The sequence below is a fragment of the Aspergillus affinis genome (assembly GCF_023601865.1).
Source record: "Aspergillus affinis strain CMG 70 chromosome Unknown NODE_115_length_114903_cov_91_584772, whole genome shotgun sequence".
Classification (NCBI taxonomy): domain Eukaryota; kingdom Fungi; phylum Ascomycota; class Eurotiomycetes; order Eurotiales; family Aspergillaceae; genus Aspergillus; species Aspergillus affinis.
Genome location: NW_026515896.1, coordinates 84,633 through 100,613, shown reverse-complemented (window position 1 = coordinate 100,613; position 15,981 = coordinate 84,633). Strand labels below are relative to the sequence as shown.

At 47.5% G+C, this 15,981-nt stretch overlaps 3 protein-coding genes across 3 annotated transcripts; 2 read left to right on the top strand and 1 right to left on the bottom strand.

Moving 5' to 3' along the window:
• Window positions 1-499: 499 nt before the first annotated feature.
• KD926_000774 (uncharacterized protein) lies at window positions 500-4,492 on the top strand (the record flags this gene model as incomplete). The annotated part of the gene is made up of 2 exons (XM_053104589.1): window positions 500-2,806; window positions 2,879-4,492. 2 exons carry the CDS (start codon window positions 500-502, stop codon window positions 4,490-4,492), a joined length of 3,921 nt encoding a protein of 1,306 aa, XP_052952181.1.
• A 2,930-nt stretch (window positions 4,493-7,422) lies between these two features.
• KD926_000773 (uncharacterized protein) lies at window positions 7,423-9,055 on the top strand (the record flags this gene model as incomplete). The annotated part of the gene is made up of 2 exons (XM_053104588.1): window positions 7,423-7,665; window positions 8,615-9,055. The coding sequence occupies 2 exons, from the start codon at window positions 7,423-7,425 to the stop codon at window positions 9,053-9,055; spliced, it is 684 nt and encodes a 227-aa protein (XP_052952180.1).
• A 1,486-nt stretch (window positions 9,056-10,541) lies between these two features.
• On the bottom strand, window positions 10,542-11,301 carry KD926_000772 (uncharacterized protein; the record flags this gene model as incomplete). Its single annotated transcript, XM_053104586.1, has 3 exons — window positions 10,542-10,592; window positions 10,668-11,203; window positions 11,271-11,301. 3 exons carry the CDS (start codon window positions 11,299-11,301, stop codon window positions 10,542-10,544), a joined length of 618 nt encoding a protein of 205 aa, XP_052952179.1.
• Window positions 11,302-15,981: the final 4,680 nt, after the last annotated feature.

Genomic DNA, 15,981 nt, shown 5'->3' with positions numbered 1-15,981 from the left:
TCCAACCGCAAAGAAATCACCATACTTCCAAGGTTGCCTTGCTTGAACAGTATGGAACAGCAGGTTGGAATGATGAATTAAATCGATTCTTTGAATGAGAACTTGTGGAGTCTATTAAATGAGATGAGACTTCATTGATCCTAAAGAATACATTACCGTTCAGCAGCCAGATCTGACCCCCAGCTTTCGTGGGAGTGGGTGGATTCCCGCCTTCCTTCGGCCCGAACGGGTATTCTACTTATGGGGATAGGTACCCTGACGGTACCTTGACCTCCACGGGAGGTTCAGGGCTGGAGCCAACCGAAAGCTACCTGTCCTCTCACGTGTTCGCTGCTGCACTCCCTCATTAATTGATTGCTTTGCTTTCTCACCCACAACCGGAAGGTCGACCTCGTCCCTTACATACTCAGCAGACAGTCTGGGCAGCTACGGAGTAAGACGACTAGTCGGCACTGACCTTGTATGAGTCTCTCATTGTGAATCTGCGCTCTGACTGGGTATGGCGTCCCGTGACGACTACTTAGTCGGGTGGGTTTGCGCACTGCCCATAGAGGTAGAAGCAGCCAAAGCGACGCTTGATCGCATTCATGACAACCTACCTCCAGATCAGAACTTAGACGACAACAATAACTACATTCTAGGGAGTCTCCAAGGCCACAATGTCGTACTGGCGTATCCGAATTTCGGCGTGTATGGTAAAACGTCGGTAGCGGATGTGGCCACGCAGTTGCACGCAAGCTTCAAATCTGTCCAGTTCAATCTGATGGTTGGCATTGGGGGAGGGGTTCCAGACACGAAGGAGGATACTCGTCTTGGTGATATTATTGTAAGCAAGTCGATAGCTGGCCGGCCGGGTCTCGTCCAGTATAACGCGAACGGGGAGCAAGCGGAAGATCAATCTATTTGCGGCAGAGCGTTAAATCAGCTAATACCATTACTTCTCACAGCCATGGGAAAAGCCGAGACAGCCGCGATTTTCGGTGAAAGTAAGATGTCCCAGTACATCTCCGAGGTCTTACGGAAAGACCCCGTCACCTTTACCCGTCCAGGCCCAGAGCAAGACGCCCTATTTGAGCCGAATTATGATCATACAACTATTGAATCCGAACAAAACGGGTGCAGTCATTGCAACCTGGATAGGATCCGGCCCCGGCAGCCACGGGAGGTACAGGACCCAATAGTTCATTATGGTCTTATTGCCTCCGGCCATCATTTGATACGGCATGGAACGACTCGAGACGAGTTAGCACATAAGCAAGGCGTTCTATGTTTCGAGACGGAGGCGACCGGCCTGAAAGATGCCGCCCAGTATTTGGTCATCCGAGGAATCTGCGACTATGCAGATTCTCACAGTTCCAAGCTTTGGCACGCCTATGCCGCAGTAGCTGCAGCAGCATATGCAAAGGAGGTCCTTTCGTTCATACCCAAAGTTTCCAAGACGATACCTCCGGCAATAAACACCGAGGCCGTGCCGATTCTCGACGCTTTGCTCTTAACAAGACCCGAAGTTGACCGAAAATCCCTCATTGTACTGAAAGGGCGCAGAGCTGACGGCACCTGTGAATGGCTCATCCAAAATCCCCACTATCAAGAGTGGCTGGCAGACACAAATCAACCACTCCTCTGGATCTCAGGTGGTCCTGGAAAAGGTAAAACCATGCTGGCAATTTACATTACCGAGGTGCTACAGCCAGTAGTTAACGCTGCCGAAAATGTTCTCCTTTACTACTTCTGTAGTAACTGCGATAAGAACCGGAACACGGCATTAACTATATTAAGAGGCATCATACATCAATGGATCGATCTCTATCCGCACCTGGCACAATATATCAAGAACTCGTTCGAGGGGACTGAAACAATAAAATATACCGTTTCCAGCTTTGCCTCCTTGTGGAGTGTTTTCCTAACCCTGCTTCAGCAGAGTAGATCTTCTCAGGTAGTCTGTATGCTGGATGGTCTGGATGAATGCGAGCAGGAATCACTCAGGCAGCTTCTCGATGCCGTTGGGAATTATTTGTCGAACTCTCGGAAAGTTACAAGGCCACGGCTGAAGCTCATTCTTCTCTCCCGACCCCAGCCGGCTATTTTGGAGAACAAAATTGGCCAGTATCAGCAGATCAAATTGGATGACTCTGATACAGAGATTTCGCATGATGTCGAGAGATATATCTTCGCTAAAGTTACTGAACTGGCATCCGAGCAAAACCTTTCAAAAGGAATGATTGCGCAGGTTCAGCAGGCCTTGTTGGCTGGCGCTGATGGTACCTTTTTGTGGGTTGGATTCGTTGCCAATGAGCTTCAGGGCAGGAGTTGGCACAAGATCAATGAAATTATCCATCGTGTTCCTAAAGGCCTTGGTAGGGTCTATCAGCGGCTACTTCAGCAAATCGACGACAAGGAAGGACTGGTCCCCATTCTTCAATGGATCGTTCTCGCTGCCAGACCCCTTACAGTGGATGAATTAACAGTGGCCACAGGGATCAAAGTATCTGGTACCCTCACGGCAGCTGAAGTGACCAGGGATCGGCTCAGACTCTGCGGGGCACTTGTGAAAATTGAAGGAGATGTAGTCAACCTGGTCCACGAGTCAGCGAAAGAGTTCTTTCAGAGCAACCAAGTCAACATCGAAGGGATCAGCATGTTCCACATGAACCAAATTACTCACAGGACTCTTATGCGGACCTGCCTAGCACACGTCGAACGTAGTTACGGATCTCCCAGGAAGATTGACGAGAGATACAGCCACGATTCCCTCTTGCATTATGCTATTCAATATTGGCCGGTACATTTCTATCACGCTATTGAGGTGATTAATGCACCTTCCGAGTTCTCACGTCCATTCTTCAGAGCCAATTCTCCAATCCGGGATGAGTGGTAGAAATATTATTGGGAGCAGGAGAAGAACGGCGGAAACGCGCCCTTGTTCACGCTCTTGCATCTAGCTGCGTACCTTGGCAATGTAGCATGGGCCAAATTGTTGATCAGCGAGCATATCCATCTCATTTCGCGAAAGGACAACTATGGCCGGACGCCGCTTTCCTGGGCCGTTAATCAAGGTCACCGAGACATGGTGAAATTGTTGGTTGACCATGGTGCTCGTGTCAATGTCAAAGATCGAAGCAGGTTGACGGCACTTCATATCGCGGCCACTGGACAGCACAAGGACATTATGTCTGTGCTGCTCAACCAAGGTGCCCGTCTCGAGAGTAAGACTGAGCATGGCGACACACCACTGACTCGAGCCATTCAGGCAAATTCGAGGGAAACTATCCAAATATTACTTGAACACGGAGCGCGTGTGGACAACTTGCCAATTCCCCCAGGAGTCGCTTCCCTGAGAAGACATTCGGACCCAATGGATGAGCGGGTGGAAGAGCTACTGGGGCTTCAAGAACAGATATTTATCGCACGATACCAGCAGGCGTCGCGGGAGGTCAACATGGTCATGAAGATCCTCAGGCTTTCCTTCCGCTTTCCCATTATTCTTCAATTGGTAACATTATATTTGAAGTATGTGGCATTGGACCGTTGGGAGAATATGTCTGTCCTGCAGGAGCTCGCTAAGAAGAATAAAATGAACGAACTGCGACAATGGGCCGAAGTGTATCGCGAGTTCTTCGTACAGCTGGTAGTTTCCAGAAACTATAGAGGGCTGACGACCATGACAGACCTGCCGACGCAGCTGTTTCGGGTGGTCGCCCCTGGAGATCTCCAAGCACTGCTGGTAATCGCAGTTCTCGTCGGCTCGGAAACTAAACTTGCAGCTATTCGACACGGATGGAGAGAAGGAGATGCCATCACAGCCAGAGCATTTTCACATTGGGCCGCTATAGCCTACAACAGAGACGCAGAGGAGTTCTTACACTACAGCGTTCGCGACTTTTTAAATGATTTCGATGCCTGTATTCAAAGTGGCAACCGGGAAGAGAATGTGGCTCGGACGGTGGTACTCTTGACATCGCACTTCGCCATACTCGAAAATGAGGAACCACGGCCAATCGAGTACTTCTCCAGGGTCGTCGCAGAATTTTACGAAGGATACATCGGCGGCAGCCACGAGATTGAATTGTTCAGTGATGCAAATCAGGCATGCGCCAATGAGCTAATTGTCATCAGCGAAAAACACGACTCCGCCAGATTACTTCTCTTCCTGATTAGTATATTCCAATTTGCCCAGCGCTCTAAAGAGAAGGGACAGGACCAATTTCTTAACATACTGTCTGCATCATGCTTGATTCTCTGCCAGGAGAATGCTACCGCCCACCGATGGTTGATTGGCGAGGCAATCCCAGAGGCAATGAGTACCTTGATATCAAAGCAACCCCCAGGATCGCTTCAGAAGCGGGCGTGCAAAACCTTTGTGGAATGCCTGATCATTGGAAAGCAATACGGCTTGGCACTGCTTGCGGCGGCACCGAGACAAAGAGTGAAACAGAATCTGCACTCCTTGCCAGAAGTCGCATATATGATAAATCGAATCGTTGGTTTATGAAGTACTGCGCAGCGTTCCTGCCTAAAGAGTGGCAGAGCAAAGTGAGAGTCAAGTAACGAAGAATAGTTGGACCCGCATTCATAATCGCATGTCGCGTGTTGCTTGTCGCGCTGCTCTTGGGAGGGAGTCTACCTATGGCATCGAGTTGAGCGTCGCATCTCATGTAGCGTTTCTTACTAAGCAATTGACGTCGGGAGGATAGTACAATCGCAAGAAATTTATCTAGCTGCCAAAAAACTACGGGGCCGTCCGTGAGTTTTCACAAAAACTGGATTTTTCTGAACCTCTCGCATGAATCCTCTTTCCCCAGGGGCTTCTGGTGAATTCTGGACCGTACATTCATTAGAGTACAGTCCTTATAAAAGCTGTCGAAGCTCTTTTGGTTCTGAGTATTTTTGGGCAAATTGGTCCCGCTTTTGATCGTCGTCCCCCGTTAATAATATCCGCTTAGCTTTTCGCCAGACAATAGAATTGTAGATTCTTCCCGCAATTCCTTGGGTGGATTCTGAGGCTCATTTCGAGGTTAGCCCAGCGTATCAATTACCAATAACTATCACCCAGGTACTTTCGAGCCAAAAAATTAGACGGCGCTCTTCTCGAGGCGTTTTTTAGATCTAACACCCCTCCGATTACCTGTTTCTCCTGTTCCTCGTCGCACCCGTGATGGTACAAGTTACGGTTTGGCGAGTTGTGTTACGGGTAAGTGTTGTTCCAGTCTCCGGCGAACTGGCGATGGTGCCAGCAAAAAGCAATGTTTTAATGAAGGTCTCAAAAAAGATTATACTAAGAGATCGCTACTATATAGCGGCGAAACAGCTGTAATAGCAACAGGAAGTTTATCTGTTGGGCAGCAATTGCGCTGCTACGGCAGGGAGTCCGCGATAGCTTCATAGGGTCGAGCCTACCACCTACGGTTTAGGGAGGTCAAGTATCACGACAGTTACCTCCAGAAGAATAAAATCTCGTTGCGGTCGCGCTTCTATTTTTCTCTATCCCTGTTGTGCCGTTATCCTGCTTTTCACTCTCCCGTACGGCCAAACCCTTCACAAGTTGGCTCGCCGACGGCGTCAGCGATTTGGCTATGTATTGCAACCCCATCTGCAGCACCAGACATGTAAGGACGAACTTCTGGGGTATAATGTTCACCACCTACGTGGTTAACGTATAATTCGGTCCGAAAACGACGTAACTAAGACATGATATAGACTAGTTATGTAAAGATAAAGTATAAGCAGTGCTAGTAACCCTGATCGCTTTTTGATGCATGGTAGCCCCTGCGATAGCTAGATAAAATTCTACTCAACTGTAGATAAATAACTGCTATGACTAAGGATATAGTTTACAACAATCGCTTCCCACTCTCGTCTCTGCGAAATGAATTCCCTATCTGAACAGCCGTTTCCAAAACCGTGTCACGGCCGACCGGTCTGACTTCGCTTTGCGCTTATTGTCATATGTTTGGTCTGTAGGCGCCAGTGAGCGGATTGGCATAACTGAAGCTGAATGATCCGGGAAAGATGGCGCTGACGGAGCCGGAGCAGTAAAGAACGATCGATCTGGCATTGGTGATGATGAAAGGGACTCGTCCGGTACAAACGAGCCTGATCGATCCGGAGCAGAGGGCTGACTTTGCGCTCTCAGTGCAATCTGGATCCGGCGCTTTACCTCGGGGTCACTGTTTCGCTTTCTGTAACTAGCTCAGTTGAGCCGTAGTAAAACGTCATCATCCCAAATAAATTCTTTCCAGGTTTTGCGTCCTGCTGGGAGGATATTGGGATCCGCACCCATTTCGAGAAGCAGATACATGATGGAAAGCATGCGCTTTTTCGCAGCGTAGTAGAGCGCGGCCCTTCTTCGGGAGTTCATGCCATCAATATAGTTAGCCCCAATTGGTCCTCGCGACAAAAGCGGGGTATCTGTACGTGTCCTGTCCAGCACTGTCACAGGTACTCCTCCGTGCTTGTGCTATTCTCCAAATCCTTCCACCGGAAATTAGCTGACTACGTGTAGTGCGCCTGCTAGTGGCTGTGAGAAATTCGACATATTCTCGGTTATCTATATTTTTAGCCTAAGGGGTAATAAGAAATTAGTTAGTTAGTTAATTATTTAAGGTATCAGTAGGCTTAGTAAGTTACTTATACAAAGGTTTAAAAAAAATACTAATTAAGAGCCTGTCTCTCCTGTTATATTTTTATTACTATGTTCCTTATTTAAGTAATCACCTTAATTACCTATGGCAATACTAGAAAGTTAACCTCGTACTAAAAATGTACAGGTTTGCGGAGGTCACTCGAAATAACGATGTGCCAGTTGCAGGGGAATTGGCGCAGGTAATGTGGGTGGGCTGATCCTTTTCCTGATGGGGTTCAATTGGGTGTGCGGAGTTGATTTCGAGCTCTTCTATTGTTTTCATTTCCTTTTGGTTTGACCGGCCGTATTCCAGCCAATAGGACAATTGCCATACTCTAACTGACACTAGGCACTAAGCCCTCCTCGCGGCTGCCTCGGGTTTGAGGTGGAGGGGCGACTTTTACAATGATTTGTGTGTGGCACAAAAGTAGCTGGCGCCCAGGTGGGAATGATAGTGAACATCCGGGGCCATTGATTAGTTCTGGCCTAGGCTCGGCTGCACGGCTGTAACCGCCAGGTTGTAGCGAATGATCTGTGAGTGTCAGGAAGCACACCGCGTTCCTATTAGGCAACTAACCCCTAATATACAGCTGAGTAAACTTGGAGGAGGGAGAATCCGAACAGGATTGGAGGCCAAGCACGCTAAGTCGTCTTGTGGTTCGGGATGTGAATGTTGCACAGCCTGATCCGACACAGCCTAGTCTGATCAATACACAGCACACTTCCGTTGATCGACTGATGTTCTTCCAGCCAAAGAATCCCAGTGGAATCCTCAAACCCATCAGCTTAGATGCGCAACCATGGATGACGATACGGATTCCCAAAGCCTGCTGCAATCCGTGCTTAGATTATTCGCTCGAAAACGATTACAAAGGCCGGCAAAACCGGCGTCACTGAGATCACGGAAACGCGAGGCCTGGCTACAGACGGATGCATTTCTGCAGCGCGATAATATTGGCGAAACTGACCCAGTGAGCGTTGCAAGGACTTTGCGCGCATTTGAATATTTTGTTCAAGACGACTCTGATGGAAAGAGAGATTTTGTAGGTATCCTTGATATACAGCAAACCCCAGTCTTTCGGTCTGTTGGCCTCTCATCTTCTGCTTACTAACGATAGTTCGCGGAGCAGAGCTTCCAATAACCCGGATATAAGCGATATCCGAAGCTTTGCCGTATGATCGAGGATCCGAATCGCCATTCGCATGCCGATCCAGACACTGTCATTCGCGTTAGTAAACGGAGACGCGAATGCAACGATACCATTCAGGAACTTTTGCATTTGGACTAGGAGAGAAAGAAGTGCCGAGTTTTGCCTCGTAAAAAACCAACTTATGAGTCTAATCTTGAAGACTCTGATGCCGACTTTACCGTGCTAATGAGGAGACATCTGGTATCCTTAAACAATGCGTTGCGAAGACACTGGGTATGCATTTGCCAGAAGTGCTTAGGGTTGAGCGTAAGATTGTCGCTGCCACGACACAAAAAGGATCTCGAGGCTGGGGCGAGTTTCGAAGTATTCTTCGGCGTGCGGTCCATATCTGCAACCGCATTGCAAGAAACTAAAATTACTGTTAAGTAAGCTCTCGAAGCTTTATATACTGACTTTTATTCGCTAACACTATCGGTACAGAGACCTACATAATAGCACATTGAGGCACTCATCTGAGCCTATAACTAACAATTTACCTAACTTTGCCCACATATGCCAAAGCGTCACAGAGTCCCTCGATCAGCGAAATTGCTTGCATTTCGCGCTCGAGGATAGGGTATTTCAGAGACTTCGCCCGCAACCAAAGACATTTGGTAGCGACTGCATGTCTCAGACAGTATCCTTGTCAGCATTGTTCAATCGCCAGCAAGAATTATTTCGTGGTAAATCGGTATTGCCACTCAAGGGAAAACGAGTCTTAGCTGTTATACTGGTTTCAGCATTACTTCCCTTCTTAGAGATACCGTAGCTGCAGTTTTCCTTCAATCACTCAAAGATCCAGTTTTTTGAGCTACAGCAGGGCGGAGAACTCCCCAACATCACAAAACCTTTCCTAACACTGGAGCACGTTCCAATTATTTTAGCCCGCAGTACAGATACCGGAAACAGCTCTAGCGCTACGAAACACATAGTTTATCCTAACGCCAGTGTGCTAGCTCTGGGCATACTCTTGTGCGAGCTTCACTATTGCACACCTGTGGAGCTGATGGCAAAGGACCCGCATGTCGCCAGAAAGATTAATAATAATTTTTATACCTGTCTCGATAAGCTTCAGACTCTGGAAGACGACGCTGGCGTAGACTACTATCTCGCTACGAAGGTATGCCTTACTGGGGAGTACTATCCCCTTGGACAGCACGCTGACTTCGAGGATGTCAGCGTTCAGCGGCTCTTCTACCAAAACGTCATCAAACGACTTGAGGCCGTAATATTCAAAGCATAGGGTATTCGGTTAGAGAACTTGAGTTTATTCGATTCTCGACAGAATGAATCCTGCTGGGGCTCTATCGGTCGAGAAGTTGTCCGCCTCTATACAGGCAAGATCGATTCCTCTAATGCAAACAATACAGCAAGGGCAAGTCTGCCTCGTTCAATGTCTGATACCGCGCCCGTGAGTTACGCATCCTTCTATTCAGATATTATGCTACGAATATCGGTACAGCTTTCTTCGGGATCACAAACTTATAGATATTTCGTCGAGCCGTCAGAGAAGAGCTTTTACTTTTTTGATGCAAGTTACCAGACGGGTCCTACACAAGAGTGAAGTATTTCCCATTAGCGATAAGACTTTATCGTACTAATGACCTGCCAGGAATCCACTCTCGGAAAAATGGATGAATAGTCTGCTGTCGTCGATCTATCCCTATGTTGATCCTGATTTCGAGCTTGCCGAACCGGTGCGAATAGCGATTTTGGATTCCGGACTCGACCCTGAAAACCCATTCCTAGTCGAGGATCAGCAACGGGCTAACCCACGAATCAAGGACGCACGAAGTTTTGTATATAAAACAGGACCGCACGACATTCGAGACGAGATCGGGCACGGCACTCATGCTCTTGGCCTCCTTCTTAAAGTTGCCCTAGGCGCTGAGATCTATGTCGCCAGAATTGCGCGACAAGAGACTCTGGAACCTAATATCTACGATGACATTGCAAAGGCAAGGCTATCTCTATATTATAGCAGACTTTTTAGACTGACCTAACAACCTGTGCAGGCCATCGATCACGCAGTTAATCAATGGAAAGTAGACATTATATCAATATCATTTGGGATTCGTGAATATCATGAGCTCGTGAGTACAGCCGTATCTAATGGACTGAACAAGCGGACGCTATTTTTCGCGACAGCATCGAATGATAAAGTAAATCTTGACAGAGCTTTTCTAGCTCAATATCCTAGCGTCTTTTATATACACTTAACCGATGGAAATGGTAACCTCTCCAGTTTTAACCTTACAGCAAGCGAAACGGACGTCAACTTCAGTCTACTTGGGGAACATATCTTTTCTCACTGGCCGGCCGGCATGAACGGACACGACCAGACCGTCAATGTTATGTCAGGAACATCGGTCGCAACACCGATCGCCGCTGGCCTTGCCGTAACGATCCTATATTTTGTCCGGCAGCAGGATCAGTACATTACTGAAGAAAACGAAAGGCTGGGACCGTAGCTGAAAAGGGACAATTCTATGGATGCGGTCTTCAAGAGTATAGTTAAACGGAGGCGGGGGGTAGGCTACGACTATATCACACTTTATGTGCTCTTCGATAGCGGTTCGACAAGGGAAGATATTTACGGGCAAATCAAAGATATCAAAAGGAATATATACAAATACTAGTAGAAGCCTATGAATGGCTTACTCAACCTCCAATCACACAAGGTTCATTAATATCTATCTCAGTTGTAGTCCAAGATTCGTTTATTATGGCTAAACGAAAACGCAATATACGTTGCCATTCTCGGTCATATCGGGAACAGCCTAAGCAGTCCTGATATTAGCTCTATCTACGTCCTCAATCAAAATACATTTGTTGTTATCTTTTTTCCCACTAACTGTCATAAATGCGCCCTTATTGTACTCTTTAAGCTTCAGTTTCCGTCCAAACTTAAGCCTTTTCACGCGGAACACAAACACAAATTCCGACTCGCGATTAGACTCTGTCGCATCATCATTCGTGCTAGTCCAGTGGCCTTTCGGCCTAAAGATCGTGCCTAGCGCGTTTATATCGATGCCGAGGTTCCCCTTGACCATCGTGCTCTGTGAAGTCGAGTATTTGATCTTAGCGCCCTTGACGAGCTTCATGCCCGTGACGACGAAAAGCTCGCTGACGAGTGCGAACTTCTGCCTGGGCTCTCTCAGCCATATCTGCACGGCTGGTGCCTTGACGGCTTCTTTCACGTATTCCTGGGTCGGCTCGAACGCCAGCGTTGTCACTATGTCGAACGCGAACGTATTTGCCGTTTTGTTCGAATGCTCAACGTTCACCTCGGGACTAAGGAGCAGTCCACCGGTAACTAGCTGAAGGAACTGTACATAGATATCCAAACCGAGCCCTGTCTCGCTTGAAACAGTCTTCTTCCAGTCGGTTTCTACGACAGGTAAAAATGCATCAGTTACGGTAATAACGCTCGCTCTGTTCAGAGGGTATTGCGGTACTGACGTGGAGCGGATTATAGACCCAAGACATAGCGGGCCCGTTGGTGGTAGAGATATGAAATCGGACGTCGGATACAGAAAATATGTCTTAGTAAAGGATATAGCTTCAAGATTCAGATTCAGATACCGGACTTTCCTTAGGACCGAGTGAAATGATCGAAAGGCCAGAAGAAGAGTGTGTTCAGAGGGGCTCTGTTCCTGTAACGTAATCGGCAGCCGAGCGAGTCACGTAAGCGAGCGAGCCACCCCTTTCTAGATTCCCGCACCTCCATGAATTCAAGCCATTGGAACATCAACCACACCACTAAAAATGCCGAAATCGTCGAAAGACTTGGTTTATCAAAAGAGCCGAGTCGCCTTGGCCCTTCAAACTATTGAAAACGGTCAAATTATCTCTGTACGTGGCGCCGAACGGATTTTTAATGTTTCTCGATCAACTCTTCGGCATCGCTTAAACGGACGGCATTCTCGCCAGGAAATACATCCAAGTTCTTATAAATTGACTGAGAGAGAAGAATAATCGCTTGAGAAGTGGATTATCTCGCTTGATTCTCGCGGCGCGCCACTAAGGAACTCTATGGTTCGTGAAATAGCCAACATGTTACTTAGAAAGCGTAGTAATCAAGATCTACATACCTCTGTCGGCGAGAAATAGGTATCTAACTTCGTTGCTCGCCATAAATCCTTAAAAAGTCGATATAGCCGCCAGCTGGATGTTAAAAGAGCGAAATGCGAGAATCCGCGGACTGTTCAGGCTTGGTTTGACTGTGTTCAACTTGCTATATTAGAACACGAAATTATTGATGAAGACGTCTTCAATTTTAATGAAACGGGCTTCTATGTAGGCCAAGAAGCTACAGCTAAAGTGATTACTTGATCAACATTTCAAGGAAAACCGTTTCTTGTTCAGCCGAGCAATCGCGAATGGGTAACTTCAATCGAGTGTATTAACGCCGCTAGCTAGGCCTTACCGCCGTACTTGATTCTTAAAAGAACTAATCATATAGAGAGTATGAAAGCCAATTACCTTCTATATAAAGAATTAATTTATCACCAAATAGCTGGACGAGTAACGAAATTAGTCTACACTGGCTTGAAAATCACTTCGTTCCGTGGATTACCAACCGACGAGTCGGCAAATATAGCCTCTTGATTCTTGATGGCCATGAATCACACTTGAGACCTAAATTTAATAATGTATATTATCAAAACAATATTATTCCTGTTTATATGCCTCCCGGATCATCGCACCTCTGTCAGCCGTTGGATGTCGTTTGTTTTGCGCCCAAAAAAGGCGTAATATGGCTCGGTGGAACGCCTCGTACGTGCGAGATATCAACATATCAATAAAAACGATTTTCTTGAGGAGTATCCAAAGGCTCATCCAATGGCGTTCAAGAGTGTTAACATTAAGAGTGCCTTCAGGGCTTCAGGCCTGGTGCCTTTTAAGCCAAGCGAGGTACTTGACCAACTTGTTTATGAAGAAACCAGCCGGCCAAGGAGTGGAGATTCTCGATCGACGATTTCGAAAACGCTTATAGATACAAAACAATTTAAGAGGCAAGAATGAAGTCTTCAATAACTCCTTGATAACGGTATGATTGATACACCAATGAAATCGGTGCTGGGCTATATTAAGGGTGCCGAAATAGCCTTGAATCGAGCAGTCTTAATAGAACAGAAAGTCCAAGAACTCCGTTGGGCGAACGAGAAATGAGACACCAAGGAAAAGCGGAGTAAGAAAAAGATCGCAGGCTTAAACGGCTTTACCGTTCAAGAAGCCAGGGAGGTTTTCCAGCGTGATCGCGCGAGAGATAAAGCTATTAGAATCATACCTGGCCAGGAGGATTAACCTCGCCGCCGGGTACCGCCTCAGTATAGTGAGTGTCACAATTTAGGCCATATACGTACACGGTACCCAAATCGGGTAACTTCCTGAAAACGGGTGATTTGAACAGTGTTTTGAAGCCTCAAAAACACCACTTTTTTGTATGTAAATCAGAATTGTATATGGGCTGCATTGGCTGCGGAACGGCTGGCTCGCTCGCTTACGTGGCTCGCTCGGCTGCCGATTACGTTATATAATTATTCTTAGGTAGTTTATAGTCTTTACATAGAAAAGAAGAAGAGTATCCAATCTATATATCTATTTTGAATAAAATGATGAAGTTGCAATTCCTATAGTGGTAGTTATATAGGAAAGCGGCGGTTCGCTGTCCCGGCAGTTCAGTGTCGGATTACGTTAGGCGCTGCCCGGTTTGTAACAATCACCCACCCACGTGCCCCCTGGGTCGAAATCCCGCACGGGCCCTTGCTTCTCATTTCTTCTGTCACACTGCCAGACCGGCCAAGCTCGCAGGCCAATCGAGTCGTGCATGTTGATCTGGCCGCCAGGTAGCGCAGCCGGGCCTCTGATTGCGAGCGGTTAACGCATTTTAGACTTATAACTTGGCAGTACCGAAGACACATGCTGCTTTCACATTATCTGACACTTTCAGTTTGTGCGACAATTTTATAGCCTCAGTCGCGATTTGCTTACCTAGGACCTTTAGAACGTCCTTTTCATACAGAGACCAGGATCGGCTTCCTGGATCTTTGCCGTATCCAGAAGGTCTCGCGACCGCCCGCACTGCGCCCCCTCACCATGGAAAGTCTCGAGTGCGCGGGAGACGAGTCTATAGAAGATGTCTTCCTCCAAGATAATCTTAGCCTGACTATCGCAGACCATGCGACACAATGCCAGTCTCTTTTCCACAAGTACATGGTCATGCCGGAAATCGTGCCAGACCCTACTATTATAGACGACCAGCTGGCACGCTTTACTCTATAGGCATCAAACATGGATGTTTACGGGCCGCCCAATGTCTCGCTAAACTACAGACTCCGATTCAGTCTCGTAGCTGCGGATATCATACATCAGTTCCTGGATATTATTTACGATACCTTGATGTCCTGTGAGTACTTTCCGTACCACATTCGGATGGTTTGAAGATCAAGACTAATGAGAGTCTTGACAACAGTGAAGCCAATTGACGACCGACCACCACAAATCTCGAGCAGAAAAAGATAACGCATTTTAATATATGGCAATTCTGGATTTACAAGGAGAGCCGACGACAACACAAGCGATTCAGAGAGCGATATCAATCCAGCAGAAAAGAACACTCTGAAGATTACCGAGACAATCAGCGGAACATTGACGCGGCTCTTCCGTCTATCTAATACTGTTCAAAAATCCGCTAAAGCCAACCGGGCTCGCAAGATCGAAAGGTACAGAGACGACGAAGAGGCAAACAAGGCAATAGATAAGTTGCGACTCTATACCAAATGCTATATTAAATTCCGATTCTCGGAGGCGCCAGAGACGCTCCGCTCAGCATTAGTCGAAGTTAACGCGCTACGACTTCGACGGCTATATTATCAGCGCTCCCATAGAAGGCGCATTGATCTAAGTATTCAGAGCTCGGAAAAGAATCCAGCCGTTGTTCAACTCTCTAAAATGACGGTGAGTGCGCCGGCTGTACGGTTTGCGCCGAGCGCGCTACTAAAGTCTGCGAGGACCAACACGATGCCGGCCTTTTTGCCAGCGCTAGCAACGAATGCGACTACTGCTCGACAAACTGCCGTTGCGGACCTCTACGTTAAGTCCACAACTGAGGTTCCCCGGGCTAAATCTGTTCTCGTGAACGACAAGTTGTCGTTTCTTCCGATACCGCCGACGCAGCAGTGTCCATACTGCGGCATCATTGTTGAGTTCAAGAACAGTACAAGGCCATTGCTGTAGCAGTAAGCAGATCATTCCTGTCGTTTTATGGGAACAAGTAGCTAATATGTACCAGAAATTATGTCATTGGAGACCTGGAACCTTTTATTTGTGTTTTTTCACACTGCCTGGAAGGAGATCATCACGGGCACGGGACCGGTCCGCTCACATTCGAAACATCGAAAACCTGGGCCAGCCACATGCAGACTGCTCACGGGCATATATGGGAGTGCAGGGCCCCTTCTCACAATCCGATCGTCTTTGACCAAGAGATCCAGTACCAGGAGCATTCTATCAAGAAGCACGGCGTGCCTGAAGCGCACGCTGGGACCCTCAGCAACGCCGCACGAAGGCCAGTTCTCGATAAGGTACTGGAGTGTCCATTTGGCGACGATTTTCAACCCTCGGGAAAGGCCGATTCCTGCACTGTCTTTTCGAGTGAGGCTCTCCAGTCACACGTCGCCGGTTATATAAAGGAAATTGCTCTGCTTACACTGTAAAAGCTTCCCAGCAATAATAACGAGAACGCGGAAAACGTCGATAGCGACCAACCGTTAGAAGATAATGGGCCGGGCGGGGCTTTTGGAATTACACGTGCATCTATGAATAGCGTACTGAACGACGAGAACCTGGATTTCCAAGACGATAACACTGAAGCTGCAGATGGCAATTTGCGATACCGCGAAAAGGATATCACTGCACGAGTGACAGAACTCGCCCTAGAGGACAAAGACGACTTAGGAATGACGAAGCTTTACCACGCGGTACAGGCCGGCGATCTAGGCTTGGTTGAGTCCTTACTTCAGAGCGGCGCAGGTACAAATTTTAGGGACAAAAATGGCCAAACGCCCCTGCATTACGCTGCGGAGAAAGGCTTCATCGACTGCATGAAAGTCTTGCTCAAACACGGCGCGGATTTACATATCATTGATAACTCTGGATTTTTCC